The sequence below is a fragment of the Triturus cristatus genome, chromosome 8 (genome assembly GCF_964204655.1).
Source record: "Triturus cristatus chromosome 8, aTriCri1.1, whole genome shotgun sequence".
Taxonomy (NCBI): domain Eukaryota; kingdom Metazoa; phylum Chordata; class Amphibia; order Caudata; family Salamandridae; genus Triturus; species Triturus cristatus.
In genome coordinates this window covers 277,097,348-277,120,482 of record NC_140591.1, presented here as the reverse complement: position 1 = coordinate 277,120,482, position 23,135 = coordinate 277,097,348, and the positions used below count along the sequence as shown (strand labels likewise).

The 23,135-nt window shown below is 47.5% G+C and overlaps 1 protein-coding gene across 1 annotated transcript in view; it reads right to left on the bottom strand.

Moving 5' to 3' along the window:
- Positions 1-23,135, bottom strand: part of ATM (ATM serine/threonine kinase) — a 1,586,045-nt gene that overhangs the window by 459,352 nt on the left and 1,103,558 nt on the right. The window contains exons 47-48 of the mRNA XM_085621514.1: positions 20,313-20,480; positions 11,372-11,491 (exon numbers count right to left, since the gene is read on the bottom strand). Of these exons, the coding sequence (XP_085477640.1) occupies positions 11,372-11,491; positions 20,313-20,480 (288 nt within the window). The remainder of the gene's footprint in view (positions 1-11,371; positions 11,492-20,312; positions 20,481-23,135) is intronic.

Sequence of the window (23,135 nt, the reverse complement as noted above, 5' to 3'; positions counted from 1 at the left end):
CTTGTCATTCAAAACCTCTTGCCAAGCCTTAAACTCACCTTTTATTACACACAAGCCACCCCTAAGGTAGGCCCTAGGTAGCCAATAGGACAGGGTGCACTGTAAGTATAAGTTAGTACATGTATGTTTAAGTTTTGCATGTCCTGGTAGTGAAAAACACCCCAATTCATTTTTCACTACTGTAAGGCCTACTCCTCTCATAGGTTAACATTGGGAATTCCTTATTACACTTAAGGTGTAATTCATAAATGAGAAGTAGTAGCTGTCATGTTTTATATCATTGAAATGGTAACGATAAATCCTTTATACTGTTAAATTAGGATTTAACATTACAATTTTAGAAATAGAAACTTAGAAAGTTGGCATTTATCTGCTCTTAAAGCTTTGTATGCCTGCAACCTGTCTCCAATATACGTCTGGGGTGGGTGACAGCTTGACGTTATGCAATCCCTCTAGAGAGTCACACACATAGGAAGCTTAGGTGTGTCTAAGTTCCCATCTTCATCCTGATGGCAAGAGGGGGAGGGCAGATTGGACACACCTCAATAGACAGTGTCCTGTCCCCACACAAAGAGTTGATTACCCCCTGCAGTGAGCCTGGAGCCAGGGCTAGGAAGAAACGACCTCTGTGCACTTTATAGACCCTTCTTTGAAGTCACCCCCACTTCAAAGGGACAACTGGGTATAAGTACCAGGTCTCTGACCCTACCAATTCAGAATCTTCTGGACCTGTAAAGAAACTCTTTTCTGCTGTGCTGCCCTGCTGCCTGGTATGCTCTGCCCCTGCTGAGAAAGAACTGGACTCTGCTTAAACCCAGAGTAATCTTCAAGGGCTTGCTGGCTTACCTCCCGTTTTTGAGACTCCGGGATATCAAAGTCTCACCATCTGCTCCTTTGCTGGGACATTGGAAGTGGAACTAGGTGCTTGCTTCAGTCGAACCAATGTTTTTTCTGTCTGTATGTAGCAGAACCGACACATCATCGCTGTTGCTGAAGCAGAATCAGTGTATCGCCTTAAAGAACCGACGCAATGGAAACAACGCACCGCTGCTGCTGCAGTGTGAGAAAATCGGCGCACCCCCTCGACTGCGTGGAGAAACCTGGCGCATCTTCTACAGAAAAAATGCCTCTTGGCTCAGCACATCATCTTTGGAACCGATGCATCGGCACCCCAGTGGGAAGAAAATCAACGCATCACCTCGACTACGGCATCAACACTGACGCATTGCTTGGCTGCATCCTGCATCTCGCTATTGCGACTAGGATCAAGACACTTTGTTCAGTGAGCCTTGAGTGGCTCCTGTATGTTGCTCCCTCTCCATTGTAGACGCCCTAAATTCTTGACTTTGTTCCAGTCCAGCGTGACCAAAAAACCCTCCTAGGCGCTTATTGCTTTTAAGCGCTATTTTTCCATTTAAGCTTTAAAAATAATATTTCAACATCTACTCATTAGATTTTTGTCGTTTTGGTCTTGTTTTATTTATAAAAATAACATCTATTGTTCTAAACTGGTGTGGAGCCTTTCTGTGTCACTGTCTGGAATCCAACTTTTTTATTGCGTGGTTGCGAAATCAACTGTACACAGCTTAGCTGCCTACATCAGGTTGCCGGCAGAGCAAAAAGCACTGAAAATGACACAGCGTGTAGGTCTACATCCCAGAGGATGAAAATTCCCTGCCTTTCCCATCTGCACTAAGCGACAGACGCTCCATAGCCAACTGCTGCCACAGTCTGAAGATCCAATCACGGGGGTCCGGGGATGCCAGGGACCCCCAATGCGCTAAAAGCACCTGACTAGCCGCCAACAATGCCAGGACTATCTGTTTACCCCGCAATGATTTCAGTGGGAAACACTTAGGATGGGGAAGACCAAATAGCGTGTATTCAGGAGCGCGGGGCAATTTTCATCTCAAAGGCCGCATCTATATCATCGAGAATTGCTGTCCAATAAGGCACCAGCTTCGGGCAGCGCCATAGCAAGTGAACCAGGGTACCAGGCTGACCACACCCCCGCCAGCAGACGTCCGATCTGGATCTATCTCAACTCTTAATGCGCACAGGGGTATGATACCAATAAGTAACCACTTTGTAGGCAGATTCTACCCCTGCGGTGTTGGAAGCAGTGTGATGCGCCCAATAAAAAATGTGTTCCCACTCTTTGTGTGTCAAGGGCCTCCCCAGCTCAGTTTCCCATCTGATTTGCGCTCTCGTGCGATGTGTCGGCGAGTGCAAGGTAATCATGGAATAAAGTTCAGATGAGCTAACGGTCCCCTTTTTGCACACTATCCACTTCTCAAAGGTCGTAAGGGGCCGGGACATAAGAGCAAAATTCTCCGCACGCGTAACCCAATGTGCAACCTGCGAGTAGTGGAAGGCATCCGACGCCGGCAGGTCAAAATATTTGTGCAGCTGGGAAAAGGGAATTACACCCTCAAGATCAAAAAGAGAGCCTACGCGTTTACAACCCTCCTCCCTCCAAAGCTGAAAAATCGGGGACGCACAGCCCGGTTGGAAATCAAGATTATCCACAATGGGGGTCATAGGGGAAGGAAACGTGGTCCAGCCCCTCGGACCCGCCAGTCGATCCCACACTCTGAGGGTCGGGGAGGTGATCGGCGAGGAATACAGCCCCCACGCTCTAAGTCTGCGCTGAAGCCATAGTTCTCGCCATATATTTAGACCGGCCACTGCTTGATCCATAAAATTCCAGTGTTTGCTGGATAGAGGTCGGTTCCATTCTACGATGTAGCGAAGGCACGCCGCCTAGTAGTAAGCGCCCACCAATGAAAAGCCCAACCCTCCCTACACTTTTGGGGAGGCTACAAGCGCCAGCGCGAGACGTGGCTCTTATTATCCCAAAAAAACCTATTTAGAAGTCCCTGCAGTTTCCGAAGCACCCCGGCGGAGGACTCAAGGGGAGCATTTGGAAGATGTACAAGATGCGAGGAAGCACCATCACCTTGACCGCCGCCATCCGACTGTACCACGACAACTTGAGCCGGGACCAGGCTGCCAGCGCCTTGGCCGTGTGCTCCATTAACGAGGCATAATTAAGAGCAGCTGTTCTATTTATGGACGCAGTCAGGCGAATGCCAAGGTACAGGATATCTGAGTGCACCCACTGGAAAGCAAAGTCCTGCTGCAGATCCGCCACCTCAGCTGCCGGCACGGAAATATTCAGGATTTGGGACTTTGTAAAATTTACTTTAAACCCAACTACACCTCCCCAAAGGCAGTTAGCTCCTTGGTCAGATACCGGAGCGTTGACCGGGGCTGTGTGAGCGAAAGAATGACATCATCGGCATACATGGTGATAGTGTGTTTATCAGCCCCAAATTTAAGGCCCACAATGCCAGGATTAGACCGAATACGCTGGGCAAAAGGCTCCATATAGAGCGCAAACAGGAGTGGGGATAGGGGACAGCCTTGCCTCGTGCCCCGGGAAATAGGGAAAAGCGCAGACTTGCAGCCATTCACCCTCACCGCCGCTGTGGGGGAGGCATATAAGCAACTGACCCATCGGATAAAGTTAACCCCAAACCCGAAGATGCGCAACACCTCAAATAAGTACTCCCAGTCGACGCGGTCAAATGCCTTCTCCGCGTCAATCGAGAGGAGGCAGGCCTGCGTGCACGATCGGTGAACAAGATCGAGGAGGTGCAGAATACGCTTCGTGTTATCCCCCCCCCTGTCGCGTCGGAATAAAACCGGACTGATCCGGTTCAATAATATCATCCATAAGGGGGCTAAGTCGAGCGGCCAAAACTACAGCGAAAAGCTTTGCATCAACATTAAGGAGCAAAATTGGTCTGTACGACCCACACTCCGCAGGATCCTTTCCAGGTTTGAGAATTACAGAAACCGCTGCCTCAGACATGGAGGGCGTCACTGTCCCGGAGTTTAGGAAGGAGTTAAAAAGCCTTGTTAAAAGGGGAGCCAGCTCCATACAAAACGTTTTATAAAGCAAAGCTGTGAAGCCATCTGGACCCGGGGACTTAGCAGTTTTTAAGCGCGAGATCGCCGAGACTACCTCTTCGACACGGATAGCGGAGTCAAGCTTGGCTACCGACGATGCTATTAAAGGAGTGATATCACAAGCCCGCAGGGAGTCCCTTGGATCCCGCATGGGAGCATCATCTTTCGCATAAAGGCGCTGATAAAACCGACGAAAGGTCTCAACAATAAGGGCATCTGTGGAAAGCTCAACCGCGTTCTGGTCGCGAATGGAGTGGATTGTCGACTTCTGCGTTTGCGCCCGCAGCCTATGAGCAAGCATCCTTCCACATCTATCCCCGCTGAGGTAGAATTTGTGATGCAGACGCAAGAGAGCATGCTCAGCCCTATCCAAATCCAAATGCTTTAGCATACGCCGCCGCTTCTCTAACTCTCTCCACACTCTCGGCGCACCGGTCCGCTTATGGATTGCCTCCAGTTCCCCCACTTCCCGCTCCATCTCCGCGCGTTTCTCTTTGCGCAGCTTTGCATACGACGCAGCGATCGCAATGAATTCACCTCGCGCTACTAGCTTCAAAGCTTCCCACACCGATGTTAAGGGCGTACCCTCCTGATCATTCTCAGAGAGGTAATGCACAATAGTATCCTGGACGCGCTTAGTGACATCATCCGAGCGAAGAAGCCAGTCTGGGGGTGTTGACCACACGCATCGCGCAGGGAGGAGGACTGAGATAAGAGCATGATCCGATAGGGAGCGGGGGGTAATATCCGCCGCTGGCAAAAGCGGGAGAAGAGACTAAAAAGTGGTCATGGCGCACATATGTTTTGTGCGCCACGGAGAAGTAAGTGTAATCACGCACATTAGGATGTTGCACTCGCAACACATCACACAACCCGCAGTCTGACAACCACTGCTTCCCAGACTGCGACAGGGCTCCAGCTTGAGTAGACCTCTGTTCTGACCTATCTAATATAGGGTCCATTACCACATTAAGATCCCCTCCAATCAAGAGTGCCGAATCGGGGGAGGCAAGCACCTCGGACAAGGCCCGGCGCAATAATGGCTCCGGACGCTCATTCGGGGCATAGAACGACCGCACTGTCAAACATGCATCCCCCCAATGTATTCTGACAGCCAGCAGTCGCCCCCGTATGTCTGCCACCGTGGAAACCACTTTACATTGCGACTTTGCACTAAGAAGGATCGCCACCCCGCTTTTCTTAGACGGCCCCGAGGACCAGAACTGTTGCGGGAACCGCATATCCCGCATGCGTTTAGTGTCCATAGCTAGCAGGTGGGTTTCGTGGAGTAAACAGACATCGCCCCCAGCATTCTCTAAGAGGGAGAGAATTGCAGCTCGCTTTACAGGGTTATTCAGCCCCCATACATTTAAACTAACGATTTTCAGGTCCCTACCCATCACAGTAACAGGGAAGCGCAGGGCTAGTTATCCGTTCTAGACCACGCACCCCATAGGTAGGGAGGACCAGCTGACTCAAACCAGTGAACTGCCGTGGAAACTCGTGAGCTGATGCGGAGTCCCAAATTAAAACCCAAGAATACCCTGTACAACTCCCAAAGAAAACCCCTGAAAAATACAAAACAATGAGCAAGCCAGCATGACAAAAGTTCGTCACAGAATACAGTGTCTGGGGAAACGTGGCACAGGCCCAAACCGCAACAGGTCAACCGCAGTTGGCAACTCGACGACCAAGTCACGGGGTAAACCACCCACAGACAAAAATATCTCCTCCCTCCGGCGCCAGAAAAAGCACCCAAATGGTCGCCATGGTGAATGACTCAAGGTGTCGTCGGGCTATCCGTGGCTTGCGATACGGAAAAAAGCGCTGCCTCCCGCTCCAGTCTGCTAGAAGCTATGTCAGGGGCGGGGCTCACTCGCGCTGCTTCCACTCGCTGGACACCGAGGAGCAAAGGCGCTTGCGAGGGGGCGACCCCTTAGCTCCCGCCCCATCAGCATGCTTCTCAATACGCAACAAGTCATATGCTTCCTCCAAAGAGCGGAGCTGGTGCAATGTGCCGTTGTACTTGAAGATAACACGAAACGGGTGACCCCAGGAGTAAGGGATTTGTTGAGCACGAAGGTGGTTAGTAATGGGCTTAAAGTCTCTGCGCTTGCTCAGAGTGGAGGCGGCCAGATCTTGGAAAAGCATGGGCTGGTGACCATGGAACTGCACTGGATTCAAATCCCGCGCCCTACGCAGGATACGCTCCTTCAATGGAAAGTCGTGGATGCAAACAAATATATCAGGAGGGGAGCATTGGCACCACGCGGCAGACTCACCCGATGAACCCGGTCCATCCGAATCTCCTCATCCCCGAGAATCTGTAGAAACAAAGCACTGACGTAGGCCCGCAGGTCACCGCCCTCACCCTTCCAAGGGACCGCACGAATCCGAATGTTGTTACGTCTGGAGCGGTTCTCCAATTCCTCCACGTGCGCCTGGAGCTCCATGTTCTGTCCCCTCAGACGCAACATTTCCTGTTGGAGCTGATGGAGATCGTCCTCCCTGCTGAGATCATGCTCCTCCAGCGTCGCTACCCGCTCCCCAATGCCATCGACGTCCCGCCGCACCTCGCGCAAGTCAGCAGAGAGCTGCGACCGAAGATCCTGGATGTCCTCCTTAATAGCCGAGAAGAGTTCGAGCATAAAGACCTTAGTCGCTGGCGCATCCTCTTCATCCACCGCCGGAGTCCCGACCGCAGGCTGCAAGGCCGACGAGCCCGTCGGCTTCTGCATAAGATCTTTCAGAGACTTCTCGCTCCACCCTCTGGACGTCGACATCTCAGCTCCGACGTGCTCCTCGGCCCCCACAGCTGGTACCCAACCGGAGCCAAGCGCCTGTTCACTAACAACACTGGGACCGGACAGCCAGGACAGAGCGCGCAGGCCAATACTCCGCTGGGACAAAGAGAGAACCGCACCAGCCGCTTCCGCCATCGCACCAGAGCAGCCGCAATTCCTCCTACAAATCAAGTGAGGCTCACCGCCGACTTCAACCTCAACCAACAGGGCAGCCAAGTCCAGGGCACACGCAGAGGGATAGGCCCCGGAAGAGCTAGGCACGGCCACCTCCCTCCAGCCTACCGACAAGGCCAGCACCAGTATGGCTCCAGGACACAGCAGGCCCAACAACACTTCTCCGCAGCCTGCCTCACCTCCACTTGCTCGGGGAAGAGACTCTGCCCACAGACCCTGCCAAACGTCAACACGCTGTCTGTCAGGGCAGCACCAGTCATGCAGGCATCCTCAGACACAGCCGCTACTGCATGATGGATCAAGCTGACAGGCCTCAGCAAGCAAGGCCCTGCAGTCACCGCCAGGTAGGCCCAACCTTCAGATCACAGCACGGGCCTCCACTTGTCTCCTCCCTTGCATTGGACCCAGCACTGAGGGCTGCCACTCCACAGTTGTCACGCGCCAGACTTGCCCCACCAGCACCCCAGCAGTTTCATGCGTCACTCCACTCATCCGAGGGCTTCCCCCGCTGGGCGCAGCTCCGTCCGCCGATCTGTGGACCGACGCCCTCATGCGCCGGTAGCGCACCCCGCACCCAGCCGATCCTCCTCACCTCCTGCTTCCTAGGGCAAGCGCCGTCAACCGCAGGCCCCACACCAGCCTCAGGGCCCAAGCAGGGTGCGCAGCCCATCCTTCTCAAGCTCCGTCAGAGGCCCGGAGCATCGACTGCCATTTTCGGAGCCCCAACCAGGCCGTCACTGCAGCAGGAGAGATGGCGCCCGCCACAAAGCACTCTCTGGCGCCGCCGCGCCAACCTCACTCTGGCACCGCGTTCACCCCAGGAGGGCTCCAATCAGCGGTTTCGGTGCTCCGCCGTCACGCGCCCTGAACGTCAGGCGCACCGCTCACTCCCCTCCGGGCCGCAGCAATGCCGGGAGGGATGCACCACGCGGGAGTAATCACCGGCACCAAGGACGGGAACAGGAGCCGCCACCAGCCGCGATACAGCCACAGCCAGCCAGACACCCTCCGGTGAGCACAGATGGACGCCAGAAGGGGGGATTATGCAAGGCTGAGAAACAGCGGCGCCGGAGGGATAGAGACTCGTGTCCTATCTCGCCGCCATCTTGGCTATGCCCCCTCCTGTGTCACTGTTTGAAGCGTTGGACAAATACTTTACACACTGCCTCCTAACTTAAGTCTGTTTGCTCTGTGCTATGCTATCAGAGGGTGAGCACAGGTTAATTTATGGTGTGTATCTGACTTACCCAGACTAGGACTGTGGCTCCTGCTTGGACAGAGTGCATACCTATGCCAACCAGAAATCCAATGTCTAACAAGCCGTATAGAGGCGAGCTATTGATGGAACACCACAATTTGTTGAAATGTTGAAGTTGCTTCCGATTGATTTAGCAGGGATAATATGTTTAACACTTGATGATCTTAAATTTGTGACAATTCTGGACAGATCAACCTCAGTGATTGGTTTAAATTCTTTCAAGGTGTCTAATGAAAACCATTAGACTGCATGATGAGGCTGTTGTCAATTGATTGTCTGGTGAACTATAAACACTCAGGGATGAACCTCTGAGACAAGATATTTTGGAGGGGATGTGATTTATAAAAACACTGCATTTGGAGCCTGAAGAAGAGAGTTATATCATTCAGATGTATTGTGTTCACTTTCCAAATATTTAACAATTCCTTGGGTCTGTTGCGAGCATTTTGTTGGTCCAAACACTGCAGTTGGAGACTGAAGAGGGGGGACTTGTAGCATTCAGAGATTTCAGTAGAACAGTATTGAATGATTCCTTGGGCCTGATGAGAGCACTGGGTCTCTTGAGCATTTAATTAGTAAGGGGTTGAGGCTTTGACAATATAGTGTCTAATGTATACAGTTTCATAAATGTTAACGTTACTTCAGACAGAGACTTAGGAGTGCTTTTGGTTCTACCACATATTTGAATTGTCTGAATCTCTTTTCTTTTGTTGAAGAGTTCATCCACAAATCTAACATTACGTGTTTTCAAAGTGAATTTCTTATTATGGAGGGGTGTATGGGGCCAATTAACTTTAGACTAGTGTCATAGTTGGCAAAAGTGTGGTTTAAATCTATAGATCCAACAATGGCAGCACAAACAGACTTTATTGCCACTGCAAGTTCCCAAAATGGTACATGGCATCTCTGTGTGTTTTTATGTATGTATGCGTGGTATTTGCATACCACAAACAGAGTCAAAAGGCAGTGGAGCTCTGTACAGGGTCAAATACTAGTATAGATCAACAAGTGACTTGAGAGGTAGCTGGTTTGTGGACAGTTAAGGCATTGTTGTGATGTAGCATTCTTTGAAGAAGTGAGTCTTTAGCTCTTTCCTGAGTTGGAGAGGCATTGGGGTTGTCCTGATGGATACAGGACTGTTGTCCCCGATCCTGGGAGCATATATGGGAAATGCGAGCTGTGTAATTTTTTCCTTTTTTTTTACCCTTCTTAATCTACAATCTGATTGTGTCTTGGCTACCAGAGTGCCGAAAACCACCAACGAGGATGAGCTTGTCTGCAGGATAAGCGGTGGTGCTGGTGGTGATGGCTGTGTAAATGATGCAGCTGGTTTTGAAGCTGCTGTGCTGCTGCCAAGGTAGCCAATTGTACCCAATCAGGACGAGGGTGAAGTGATCCTATTGCGTCAGGTCTTTGATGAGATGTGCCACAGCATGAAGGACGCCTATAAGGGCATGGCACAAGGTGTAAAGATCTTTTAGAAGCGATCTGTGGAACTAAGGCAACAGTATATTAATTGGGACCAAAGGTTGATCAGACCAGTTTTCTTCAATTAGCTTGTGAAAAGTTATTCTGATAATAAAAGTTGAGAATCTTTCCCTTGTTATGAGTAAGGATGCTGCCAAAATTGTTCTACGTTGTGGTGTTGAGTGACTTCAGTATCTCTGCAGCATGAGACAAATTAGGGTTATCCCAGTGAAGAGTAAGATAACACAGGCATTGTTTTTTCTTTATTCAGAGTCAGCTGAATTGTAACATTCAGTGAAATCTATTCTGAAACGTTTGTTTGGGGTAAGCAGATGGTAAATAAGGTGAAGACAGAATATTGCATTGGAGGATAATGACCATATTACTGTAAGAACCTCAAAAGTTGTGTAGAAAAGGATCTGATTTTTTTTAAAGTGTGGGTTGATCAGTGAACTAACCACCATGATAGTTTTCTCCTTCATAGTAGGTTGCCACAGTAGGTAAAAAAAAAAGCCAACTCTGTGCCCTCTTGACATCCAGTTTGTGAAGTCTGTTCACGACTTTTAAATACTAAGGGGGCACTGAGAAGTCCATAGACTTTTTCATTTGAAAGTCTTTGGTCAGTTAGATGGCTGATCCTTTTCTGGATTCCTCTGCAAATCAAACAACTATTGAAGTGCTTAGCTCAGTGTATAACAAACAATACCCATCTTGAATATGTAATGTAGAACTGTGATACAAGGATGAGCCATTCGTGTTCTCATTCACAGTTAGAGGTTCTGCTCATCTCGACAGCCTAGACTCATCAAAAGATGTGTAACCTTAAAATCTCTCTTGTAACCACAAGGCACTCGCAAACAGCTTAATAGCCCCATGGTAAGGAAACATTGGTCTTATGAAGCTCAGAAGGGATCTCCCAAAATAAGATTTCTCTTTTCAGACCAGCAAATGAAATTCCAGGAATACGCCTGGGACATACAACAAATAGCCAGTGATTTGGAATCACGGTTTCTGAAGCGAATACATCCAGAGTATGAAAAATGTTTTTACGTTCAAAAGACTGAGTAACCTGATTCTCTGCAGAGGATTCCCAGTAACAACAGACTGCCTCTTTGGTTTAATACATTCAGTTCTCTTAGATGCAAAGTACAGATCCTTCTAGGTTCACTTTCATCAAAATTCATTACAGTTGACAAAAAGGTGCTCAGTAATGTTTTCAAAATTCAGGGAAAGAAGAATGTTTAAACTTCCATTGCAATTTTCATTCAGCAAATTGTTACAGAACTAATGATCTGGTGAGAGAGGAAGTAGTCACATACATGCTGCTTTCTCTTATGAGACTATCTAGCCAAGTTAAAACTTCCACTCCTTACTTTCTGCAATGATTAATTACTAGTGTTGCTACTTTTGATGAATACTCTTCGAGAGGTAGCATGTCTAAATGGCAGAACAAGAAAGGGGATCTGCCCTGCATCCATCATGGCACTATGATGAAATTGATGATGTGTAATAATTATTTGTTTTGTGTCTGAATGACCTAAATGGTGCACCAACATTGCCTTCTTCTATTTAGGTAGATAGAAACATAATGTAAGTGTCCTTTCAATAAATATTTAGATTAAATTATTCAAGTACAGTTGAATCTTTGACATAAGACACAAACAAACTAATGGACCAATTTAACAACTCTTGCCTTTTCCAGATAGTTCTGCATGATCACAGTGGGACTTTCCAAACAAGTTTCCGCCAACCAATTTCCACAAAGCCTCAGGCATTCTGCATAGACTAGCTGGAGTCGGGTATCACTTTCAACCTAAAAAAACAAATTAGATTTTTTTTTATCACACTATTTCTAACATATAAACAGACTTTTTTTTAATAATAAACTTTACTGCCAGTTCTAAAACATAGATACAACAAAGTATGTATTAATGCATGACCACACAGCACATCACCTCAACTTGAGTACGCATGTGGACAAAACAGTACTGACATTGGTAAAGGTGGAGCAAAAGAGATTAAAAAGGTGTTCCCACTGACGATCTTCCCAGTGAACCCTCATTACTGTGCCTGGAGTGTCTACCATTAATTAATTCATCTTTGGGACCCTCAGGAAAATCATCTACTCAGTTGTTTATGAGGACACACCGGTGCCATGTAGATCAGGACCTCAAGTGTCAAGCAATTGTGTAGGCTTCATAAACAAGTTTACAGGTCTGGGAGAGTTGCACTGCACCATTTGCATACAATGTGTTTCTTGTATACTAATGAGTCAAAATGGTCTAGTTTACTTGTTTGAATCAATGTCCATTCGAATAATTGGCAAATCAGATCTGTGTAAGCTCGAAGGATCTCCCTCGAACTGGCGACAGTGTGAGAGCCACACGTCAAAAGGTCAGTATCATGGAACATAGCCAGATTGTGAGTAAGAAGGCTCTTTTGCATCATTAATCATCACATCTAAGTGTAGAGTGAAGGAGTCATATGGAAGCTTCTTGCATGTCCAGCAGAAGCAATGGAGGTACCTGAATTGGATCCGTTTGAATTGAGCGAAGTCTATTCCCTCCTTTAGGGGCATCTCGCCACTCCTCTTTATCAAAATGAACAATATTTACCTTTCAAGCCTCACACAAAAAGGAGCCCAGGGTGTGGTGATTCAGCGGTATAACAAACCACAATATATTGTGCACACCCATTTCACCCATTAGCAGTTTTGCTTTGATTTGATTACACTCCGGAAAGGTGTTGATTTCTAGAATGAGTAGAGAGCATGGCAAAGCAATAAGTACTTACAGAATTGGCGTTTATGGAGCTCAACCTGAGACTGCAGGTCAGTAAATGAGCTGACAGTATTCTGCACTACAATGTGCCCCAGACAGAAAATCCCCTTAGTGTCTCCCCTGAAACACAAGAGGGACTGGACCTCAGACAGAGACGTTTCACCTATGAGGTGTCTATCGTATTTATTGGCCCTCAATGTGCCATTCCACATACAAATTATCATGAAGGTCAGAGGTGAAAGAGGCAGGAAGGGACACTGCCCCATATAGAAGGTGTATTGGGAGTAAATCACAAGTGGACCACTGATCAGCTATATAAGTAGTATCAGAAATGGGACTGCGTATTCAGTGAACTACCAGTTAAGTGCAGTAGCATGAGTGTCTGTCTGCCATGCTCGATCCCCTATTGTAGGGGAACTTGATGAAGTTACTCATAACAACCAATCCCATATGATATGAAGTTCCACAACATGGAAATGAAATTTACAAAGCAGTCTCGGGTGATGAGGTTTGGATAGTTCTGGAGTTTGTACACCACTGGGGCAAGTGATATCATTTTGAGAGGGTGATGGGTCAGGAGATCGTCTAACAGCAGAGCCTTATTTCCCTGGTACTTTCACTTTCTCATCCCTTGATGCATAGATGCCAAAACATACAACATCATCAGACTCAATTTAAGACCGCAAGCCCCTGTGCATTGCTGCTTTAGTTGCCCTTGATCCAGATCAGTGATTAGACTATGTTGACCCAGAGACCTGAGAATTCCCCATTTATACGCAACATTTGAAGGGCTCGAAGACCAGACCAAGTAAGATACTGGAGATAAAGTATGAGGCCATCTGCGTGGAGCAAAGTGAGCAAGGGACCCACGTCTGGGCATTCCCTGCCATTTTAGGTCGAACAAAGCAAACAGTCCCTGAATGCTAAAGTGAGCAAAGAATGATGATGGATTCAATCCAGATGATGGATTTAACCCAAATCTGTGACTGGGGGCGAGTGTCTGCAAAGTTTCAGCACTCCCTCCATCATGTCCTTGTGTTTGCTTTATCCGCCCTGAGTTGGCAGGGTATGCCCAGACGTGGGTCCCTTGCTCAATTTGCCACTGGATTCAAGCTAGCCTGGCTGATGAAGGGTGTTACCTAGAAACCGGTACCAGGATGCTTGTTTCCGGTTCAGGGAAGACCTGGCTTGGCAGTTCAAGCTGGACTGTTCCCATGAGGCACAGGTTCAAGACTGATTTGCATATAGCTGGGTGTGAGCTGAGGTGGGAAGTGAGCTAAAGAATGATGATGGATTCAACCCAGATCTGTGACTGGGGGTGAGTGTCTGAAAAGTTTCAGCGCTCCCTCCATCATGTCCTTGTGTTTGCTTTGTTCGCCCTGAGTTGGCAGGGCATGCCCAGACGTGGGTCCCTTGCTCACTTTGCCACTGGATTCAAGCTAGCCTGGCTGATGAAGGGTGTTACCCAGAAACCTGTCCCAGGATGCTTGATTTCGGTTCAGGGAAGACCTGACTTGGCAGTTCGGGCTGGACTGTATCCATGAGGCACAGGGTCAAGACTGATTTGCATATAGCTGGGTCTGAACTGAGGTGGCGAAGTGAGCTAAAGAATGATGATGGATTCAACCCAGATCGGTGAGTGCCTGAAAAGTTTCAGCGCTCCGTCCATCATCTTCTTGTGTTTGCATAAATAAGGTACCCCTGCCACCCAGAACTCAGATCTCAACTGGACTAGAAGAAGTGCTGCCCTGCTGCACCAGGAAACTAGCAAAGAGAAGCTGCACTGGCGTGGTTTGAACCAGCTGAACCTGGAGGCTAGGAAAGAAGAGAGACTGTACTCGCTTTGCCCTGCTCCTGGAAAAGTCCACTCAAAGCAAAGGGTATCCGAAGTTAGCTGACGACCTGTTCACAGCAAAAGGCCAGCTGAGAAACCTGCTGGGCCAAGTTGTTAGCACACAATCTTCAGAATGCTACCAACCGCCACCATGCAGCACCAGAGGCCTGGATCTGACGCTCAAAATCGCTTCTGAGTTTGCTGAGCCCAGGAGAGTCATCTGAGTGCAGCTTTGCCACCCAGAAGCCAAGTTATCGCCCAAGGAAGGATTCGGCTGTGACCACGATACTGGGCAACAGGACTTCTACCAGTACAGAGGGGATGTAGAGGGACGTCGGCCCTGTGACCAGGATAACCTCACCCCCTTCGTGAACCAAGGTCCACAGCATCCTTGAATATCTTCAGCATCCTATGTCCCTTGCATCAGGACCACTTACGTAGGAAACAACTGCAATAGCTAAAAGTGACTGCTTCACCTGCCCAGGCACTGTTTCTGAGGACCTTGCTGTTCCCCTTGACTGGCTCCCTACTGGAGTTGGTCGTTGAAAGTGGCTCTAAGTAACTGCATTACAACTAGCCCCACATTGTAGTGAAAAAAAAAAAGTTTCTATTGTTAAATTTGTTGAATTTGCCAATGCTTGTTAGCAATTGAATAAAATGTGTTAAATGACTTTACTCTGTAAATTCTATTCTCAGAAATCCTTGGGGGATATTTTTGGTTGTGGTGTCAATACAGTCTTTTTTTTTTTTTTTAAATAATTTTTTGTTGGATTGTCTTCTCCAATTATTTTGGTGTCATTTAAATGCTTTACACTTGTTTGTGTAAGCCTTGCTGCTCAAAGCCACAACTACCCAGGGTTGAGCTGAAGGTATGACAAATAAAACCTACTGGTCCTAAAGGGGTTGGTAAGTGTATTACACTGTGAGGCTGCACAACTACACCATATAATACTCCCCAACTCTTCACAGTCGATCTCATTGGCCATTTCTGTAAAGCTAATGGATTTGTGAAGGCCAGCTTCAGATGTAGATGAGCTCCACAAAGGAAGGTCGGAGACAAAGTCCTGCAAAGTCTCCCCATGAGGACTAATCATCCTATAGTAGTTTCAGTAATAATGTAGAAATGCGTGGGGGCAGCAGATGCACAATCACTGGGCTTATTGTTCATGCCACAAGCTCCCCAGCCAGCAGTCTGCTGCCAGTAGTGTTCCAGACCTCAAGCAGACCATAAATGCTAGAGCAATACTCAGATCCTAGGCCTGACAACATCCCTGATGGTGTTGCCCTGTCCCTGATAGCCCACAACATGACACAACTCCATGGGGGAGTCTTTTATCTTTTCCTCCACTAGATCACCCCCTCAGGAGTGCCACCAGAACGGCCTGTGGTCCCAAAGTGGAGAAGCCTCATCGATCATGGGCCGCTACTTAACCATCTTCCTCCACAGGCTGCAAATGGGACAGGACACTTCCCGGACAGCTGATAGGTTTGCATGCAGCATGTTCCGTGCCTATGTCACATCTCCCCAATATAGCATTTTTTGGAATAATATGAGATGGAGTTCTGATGAAGAAGATCAATGTATACATGGGCCTTTTGGGGGGTGACATACCAGTAGGATGTGATATCCTTCAGTTGCCATATCAAATTTCAGTAGCATCTTTCAGCATTTGTTGCTGCTTTAGTGCATTTCAACTTGCGGATGAAACATTATTTTTTGAGTTTCTGTACTCCTGGAGGCTCTTTAAATTCCAGTATATTACAACAAAGAGGATAGAGGATCCAAGTCTGCTCCTGTTATTCTGAAGTACGGAGAGAAGTTCATTTGGCTACAAGCTTCTCTGGTAGATCTACCTGGGGCAGCTGTCGTCCACCTCATCCACTTTTCCTGGTAATTAATAATTCCATGCTCAAGCACACCAAATGAAGATAGGAGCATGGATCGGACATAGGCCAGTGGGCTTCTCCTACCAGGGACCTTTTCTTTTCTGGCCACCCATGTATGATGACGAGCACAAAATTGGTCACACCTTGGCCCTGGGCCGGTCATAGGGTGGGGGGTTTAGGGCAGGGATGGGCCCAAACTCCACCAATGCTTTCTGCCTCATTTGCTATTACATTGGTTGGGAGGCAGTCTCCAGCACCTCCAAAATTCCATGTTCAACCAAAGCACAGCCCACTAGCACAGGACATGGCTGAGGGGACCCAACCTCAGCTTCTGGAGAGATTCAGTCATCTCATCACAGGAATTGGCCAAGCAACCCTCCATGTAGCATCATGGATGGGGTGCCCCACTTATTTATGTCATCATCTTAGATCAGTTTAGGATTCACCCTATCACACACGAAAAGGGATATGGGAATAGGTACATTTAAAACTCACCTGTCAAGCTCAGGGACACTATGGCTAAGGCCAAGCTCCCTCAACATCATGGGGGACCCATTACAGACAAACAATTTTGGAATGCAGTAACACATGCAACTAATCATTGGAATTGAGGGGTCAGGCTTGGAAACTTGGATAGTCTTCAAAATGGCTCATGTTAGGGAGTTTAGCACTCCCACAAAAAGGGTTAGAATGCTTCAAGATTTTAAGTGATTTGAAGGAGATATTCATTTCATAAAAGAAACCCACTTATTCCAGTGGGCCACATGGAGATTACATTCCAGATATTTGTCATCTATGCTTCTGAGAAGGGAAGAATGTAGGGTGAGCATCCTGCTTGCAACACATGTAGTTCTCTGGGTGAAAGATTTAAAAAGAGAAAGTAAGTGGCTGGATCTCAAAAGTAAGATAGCACATTCAACAATATGCCACTCATTTTAGAAGGCGACTGGCGCTAGTCCCAAATGTGGTTAAAATCAAGAGGGGGCATCGATAAAGGAGCAAAGTGATATTATCCCAAGAGAGGAGGAGAGGTTAATCGATATGGCACTGCTCATCAGCAGCGTCTACATTTTATGTCAGGATAGACGTGATTTTGTTTTATCGTCTCTTAAGTACCTGCTTAGAAGGGTGAGCCACAAGGTGATCTCACTATTGGATCTTGCTCCTGTGATCCATACACAACTGGGCCAGGATGCAGGAATCGAGAGGTGGAATTTGGAAGTTAAATGACTTGTCAGGGATCCAGCAGTAAGGGCAGGTTAACATGTTCTGGCCTTTATTGCTTCCTGAGAATATAACATGGAAGTGATCTGGGATACCCTTAAGGTGGTACCTCGAGGGTGCTTTAACGATAAAGACCTTCACCTCGAAAAGATTAGAGAATATACCTTGCTGCTACTTCAGGCATAGCTGAAGGAGGCAAAGGCCAAACATAAGGTGAGCAGGTGCAAAACATAAGGAGATGGGTAATAGGACAGAAGCAACAACTGTGACTCTTGGAATGAAAGGAGAACACACTGATGCGGGTGAAGCAAAAATGAGGTGAATGGGGAAATAAAGACTCTTGATATCCAAACTGACAGGATATGTCATTTATAGTGGCAGCACTGGATGGTAGATGATGAAGATAGGAAGATAGGGAAGGGGGAGGGAAGGGAAGGCTAGACCGATCTCGCATTACTTAACTACGCACAGAAGATAAAGTGGAAGTAGAAAAGGCCAGGGGCTATTTAGATGAGACCCAATTAAACAGATGAACAGCAGTCAAAGCCAACCAACTGAATCAGTCAGAGTCATCGTAAAAGGTTATCAAAACTGTTAAGACCCTTTACTCATCAAATGCACGTAGGCCAGAGGTGTTCACGTGGATATTTTACCGAACCATTTATCTTCGGTTTCTTAACTTGACTATTTAATAGTCTCACTTTCTCAACAGAATTCACACTTCCCATGTCAAAGGCGACAATTTCTCTGTTGCTTAAACCTTGGAATGTCCCGGACAGAATCAGGGTCTTATAGACCTGTGTTACTGTTAAACACCAATGAAATGCTCTGACAAAATATTGCCACAGTTGATCCACCTGATCAAGCAGGATATATTAATAAAAGACAAGTAGGAGAGGGACAATACAAAACACCCCGCACATCACTGTTGAGACTAATAGAAGCAGAGGGGTGGGGCCTTCTGTACTGTAAAATGGGTATTCCTGAGAAAGGCCTTGAAAGAAAGGCACTTTGGCCCAGGACTTTTAAACATGGCTTTCACCAGTGATAACATTCAGAAGCATTGGTAACAATAAATGGGCAAAACTCTCAATGTATAAGTAGGGTTTCCACTTTTCACCTAGAATTGCTCTATATCTTGGACCTCTCAAGAAAAGTATCACCTTATCTCTGAACTATAGACTTCGCCTTATCCACTTCAAATTTCTTCAAAGAGTCCATCGCACACCCATTCAGCTGCTTAGTATTTAACTCGTGGAGGATGCATGATGCTTGCGATTTGCTGTCCCGCAGTCCACCTACCTACATCTAGCCTGGGACTGCCGCGAGGTAGCATGTTTGTGGTCAATACACCGAGACGACCAACATCACCAATCATCTCCCACAGCGGACGCTGACGGTGGTTCTTCTGGGTTATGTATAGGGGGTTCTCCCGGAGTCTCAGTGCCTCACTGTGATGCTATTTCTACTGGCTAAACAACGGGTGGCTATCCACTATGGAGATGGCATGAGCTTAAGACAGCTGACTGGTTGCAGGACACTATGTATTGCCAGGAACAGGTGTTTCACTAATGAGAACTTATGTCGGTTGGCTCCCGGTCTTAAGACATCTGGGCCCCACTTGCTCTGTATTTGCGGATACAACAGTGAAATTGGAGGAGGTGGCGGCCCAGTCAACTTTGGGGGATGCCTCTCATTCGTGAGTAGTCTTTCCTCCGAGATCGGCCATGTGGCTGAGGGGATCCACCTCTGCATGCCCTACGCTTTTGTTTTTCGTTGATGTGAGCTCTTGCAGCTACCTTTTCTGCTAGGCACTCCATTGTATATGCCTGAACGTCACAGTCTCATAATTCTTAGCTTTTTGTAAGGTATGCTTTCTTCCCTTTGATTCCCCCCTTGCCCCCTCTCTTCCTGTTCACTGTTGGAAAGTCAATGAATAAATATATTTTTTTTTTAACGAATTATAGCTGCACTTTCATTTTTTTTAACTAAAAAGAGCAATGCACAATTGCTCATATCTTATCAAGATATGTAGAATCATGTGTGCAAGAAAAGGCTGAATTGGAAAGGACATAAATCTATTCCCCACTGAAACTCACTTATAGCTAAATTTGAATATTGCCCCACTTTTTTAGCGGGAGATGGATACGATTTTGTTGAGGATACTTTTAGGTCTGCTAGCCGCTGCTTTTGCCATGGCCAAAAAGTCTATGCAGAGAAGAGCTTTTGGTGAGCTTTATTCAGCCAATGACCTCTTTGGTTGCACTCCCTTCAGCCACTGTTTGATGACAGAGTCATTCACATTATTTATTCTTTCTCAACAGAAATATGAGTTTGGTATTTCACTATATTTAACCTCTTCAATGCCCATGACGAGCTGGTCTCGTCATGGGCCGCGGTTGCGCTGTGCCCATGACGAGACCAGCTCGTCATAAACCCCGCCCGCTAATGCAACGGCCGGCACAGGGCGGGGAAAGGGGCGGGCACTGAAGGGGTTAAAGAAAGCAAAAGTGATTTTGTCAACATGTCTTCAACAAAAGGCATTTTTTCATAATATCCCAAGAAGTTTGCAACAAAGTGTTTCAACGGGCGCTTAAAGATGGCTGAATATGTCCTCGTGTTGGAAAATACTTTATAAAAATAATGTTCCAATTATGCATACACTACATTCCTCTCTCATTACAGAGCCTATCCTTCAAATTAGTTTGCATTCATTTTCCTCTCAGGTTTGTAACAATAGGTTGGATACATAAACACTGAATTTACAGACACAATGCTGTACATAGTAAAGACAAAATATCATCTGCAATAGTTAGAAAAACAACTCCCTTGCAAGCTCTATATCATAATCTCTGAAGCAAGGCCGTTAACTATTAGAAAACAGATGAAACTCGACCTTACACAATTACCTCAAAAGAGCCTGAATCCAACTTGTTTATCATCTGCCTGAGAATTTCCATCGCCAGGCTTTGCTCTTTCTTTGCCCAGAAAACCTGTGCTTCTTCCAGTTGCCACTCAGAGACCATATACTTTTCAGAATTATACTGCTTAATTTGAAACATTGCTCTCTCAGGAAGCTGAAAGAAAGGCAGATGATAAATTACATTTAGGAAAGTCATGCAAATACATTTTTTGTGGTTAATCATGTTGTCATTGATTTTTCATCAGTAACAAATACGTTGTTTAGATTTGGTTCAGTCATGATTATCGCACCCTATGGGTGTATTTAAGTCAACACAATGGAGAGTAGCTATTGCGTATCTTCCCACTGCAGTCTCATTTTTGGCCTCCCTCGTGTTATCTCATGGAGCGGGGCCTGCAATGGACCTTGATTATCAGATGCCGTGGTTATCAGTGTTGAGGGCATTATGATGTTAGACCTTCGAAAGGCCAAGCCTTTCGATGATACTGCCAACTCATGTAATTTTCCGCTGTGATAAAGGCCACTGTTGGAAATGTCCCTTTTTGCAGGGTTATCCCCAAACCTTTTGCTTTTTCCTCCTATTTTCTCCTGACCTGTTTGTGTTGGTTTTAGGACTCTGGGCACTTTACCACTGCTAATCAGTGCTAAAGTGCATATGCTCTCTGTGTAAATGGTGATATGGATTGGTGGTTCCATGATTGGATATTTGATTTACTTGTTAGACCCTTGTAAAGTGCACTGAGTATGCCAGGGCCTGTAAATCAAATGCTACTAGTGGGCCTGCAGCACTGATTGTGCCACCCACGTGAGTAGCCCTAAAAAGGTAACTCAGACCTGCCATTGCAGAGTCTGCGTGCAGTTTTTAACTGCCATGTCGACTTGACCAGTGCACACACTTGCCAGTCCCTAACCTTCCCTTTTCTTACATGTCAGGCACCCCTAAGGAAGGTCCAAGGTACCTCTGTGGGGAGGGTGCAGTGTATGTGAAAGGTAGGACATGCCCTGGTTCGTATGGCATGTCCTGATAGTGAATTACAGCCCATTTCGTTTTTCACTATTTCAAGGCTACCTGTCCCCCATAGGACATCATATAAACATAACTGGCCCTGGGAACTAGGTATAAAAATTAAATTTAGTATGCCTGAACTTAGAATCTAAAGATGCATCTTTTAGTGAAGGTGATTTTTACATTCGGTGTTTGAAAATATCACTTTTAGAAGTAGGTATTTTCTTGCTCAGTCATCCCGTGTGCCTCTGCTGGAATGTGGATTGCCTGTCTGGGTTTTGGGTGACAGAAGGCTGGGGAGCAGGAGTTGCTCCAGATAGTCTAGGTAGGGTCAGGAAAGGGCTGAATAGACCTGGGCTACAATGGGGGAAGGGGGAGGAGATTTCCTTGCACCTCAAAGGGCATGGTCTGCCTCTGACAATGCCGTCTCCACCCCCTGCCAGAAAATCACACCAGAGAAGGCAGAACTGGTTCTGGCTGGGCACAGACACTCTCTGTCTAAGAGATCAAAGGATTTTGGGATACAAATATTGGGGCCCAGACCCCTGAACTTTAGAACTCTTTTGGATCAAGAAGACTGCCAAGAAGAAGAGATGGAGAAGCTGTGAGGAGGACCTACCACTTTGCTGTGTGCTTTGCTGTGTGCTTTGCTGTGTTGGCCTGCAGTGGCTGCTTCTGTCTTGGGCAGTGAAAGGACTGGACTGAACTTTCTGCAATCTGCTTTGTGAGTTTCTCCAAGGGCTTGAGGTAGAGCTTGCCCCCTGTTCAAGAAGTCTCAGGAACAACAAAGACTTCAAGCTCTTCTGCCCGCAGCACAGGGGACTGTGTGTTTTGTGCTGCAACAGAGGAAAAGTAACTCGAGGACGTCTACAACGCCGCTGCCGGCTCCGTGTCCTGACGGCAACGCAGAGGGCACCGCTGCAATGCCGCACCCTTGGTCTCACCAAGGACACCTGCTGACGTCGCCAATGAGCCACTACTCGCACCACGACCTGTGGGCACAGCACTGCGCGCCGCCTCGCTTCACAACGACGCTTTGGCACAGCAGAGGACACCGCCGCAAGGTGACCCTGGTCTCACCGACGACGCCTGCTGACACCGCAACCGAGCCGTTGCTCGCACCGCGACCTGTGGGCACAGCACTCCGCACAGCCTCCCTTCACGACAACGTCTTGGTATCCCCGACGACGCCGCGCTACGCCGAAATTGACGCCGCTGCTTGCACCGTGGTTCGAGGGCACCGCTTGTAAAGTTACATGACGCACCGCATTCATCCCACACCGCAGCCTTGGCCTACCGACACCGGTGCCATCGACTCCAGTTCGTCAGCCGACGACAGCGCCTCAGCAACGATGATGCTGCTGCTTGCACCATGACCTGCCAGCACCGTAACGAGCACCGCCTTCATCTCGCATCACAACCCTGGTCTTACCGACGACGCCATCTGATGCCACCACCGAGCCGCTGCTCGCACCGCGACCTGAGGGCACCGCACCGCAGCACACAACGCCTGCCGACGCCAGCGCTCCTGACTCCAACAGAGAGGAGATCGACCTGCAACGTGTGTGACTTGGAGGGCCCTGACGACTCCTGCACCGACCTCCGGAACTGTAGATTTTTAGGTACAGTATTGTGGCTTTTTACCGTTTTTTGTCTTGTATATAAAAATATTGGATATTTTTCTAAACTGGTGTGGTGTCTGTAGGAAGGTGGATATCTGACTATGGTTACCCCCAACTTTTTGCCTAGTGTCTAGCTGGTTTTTCGACTTAGTTGGCCTGAGATCCTGCCATTCAGGGTCTC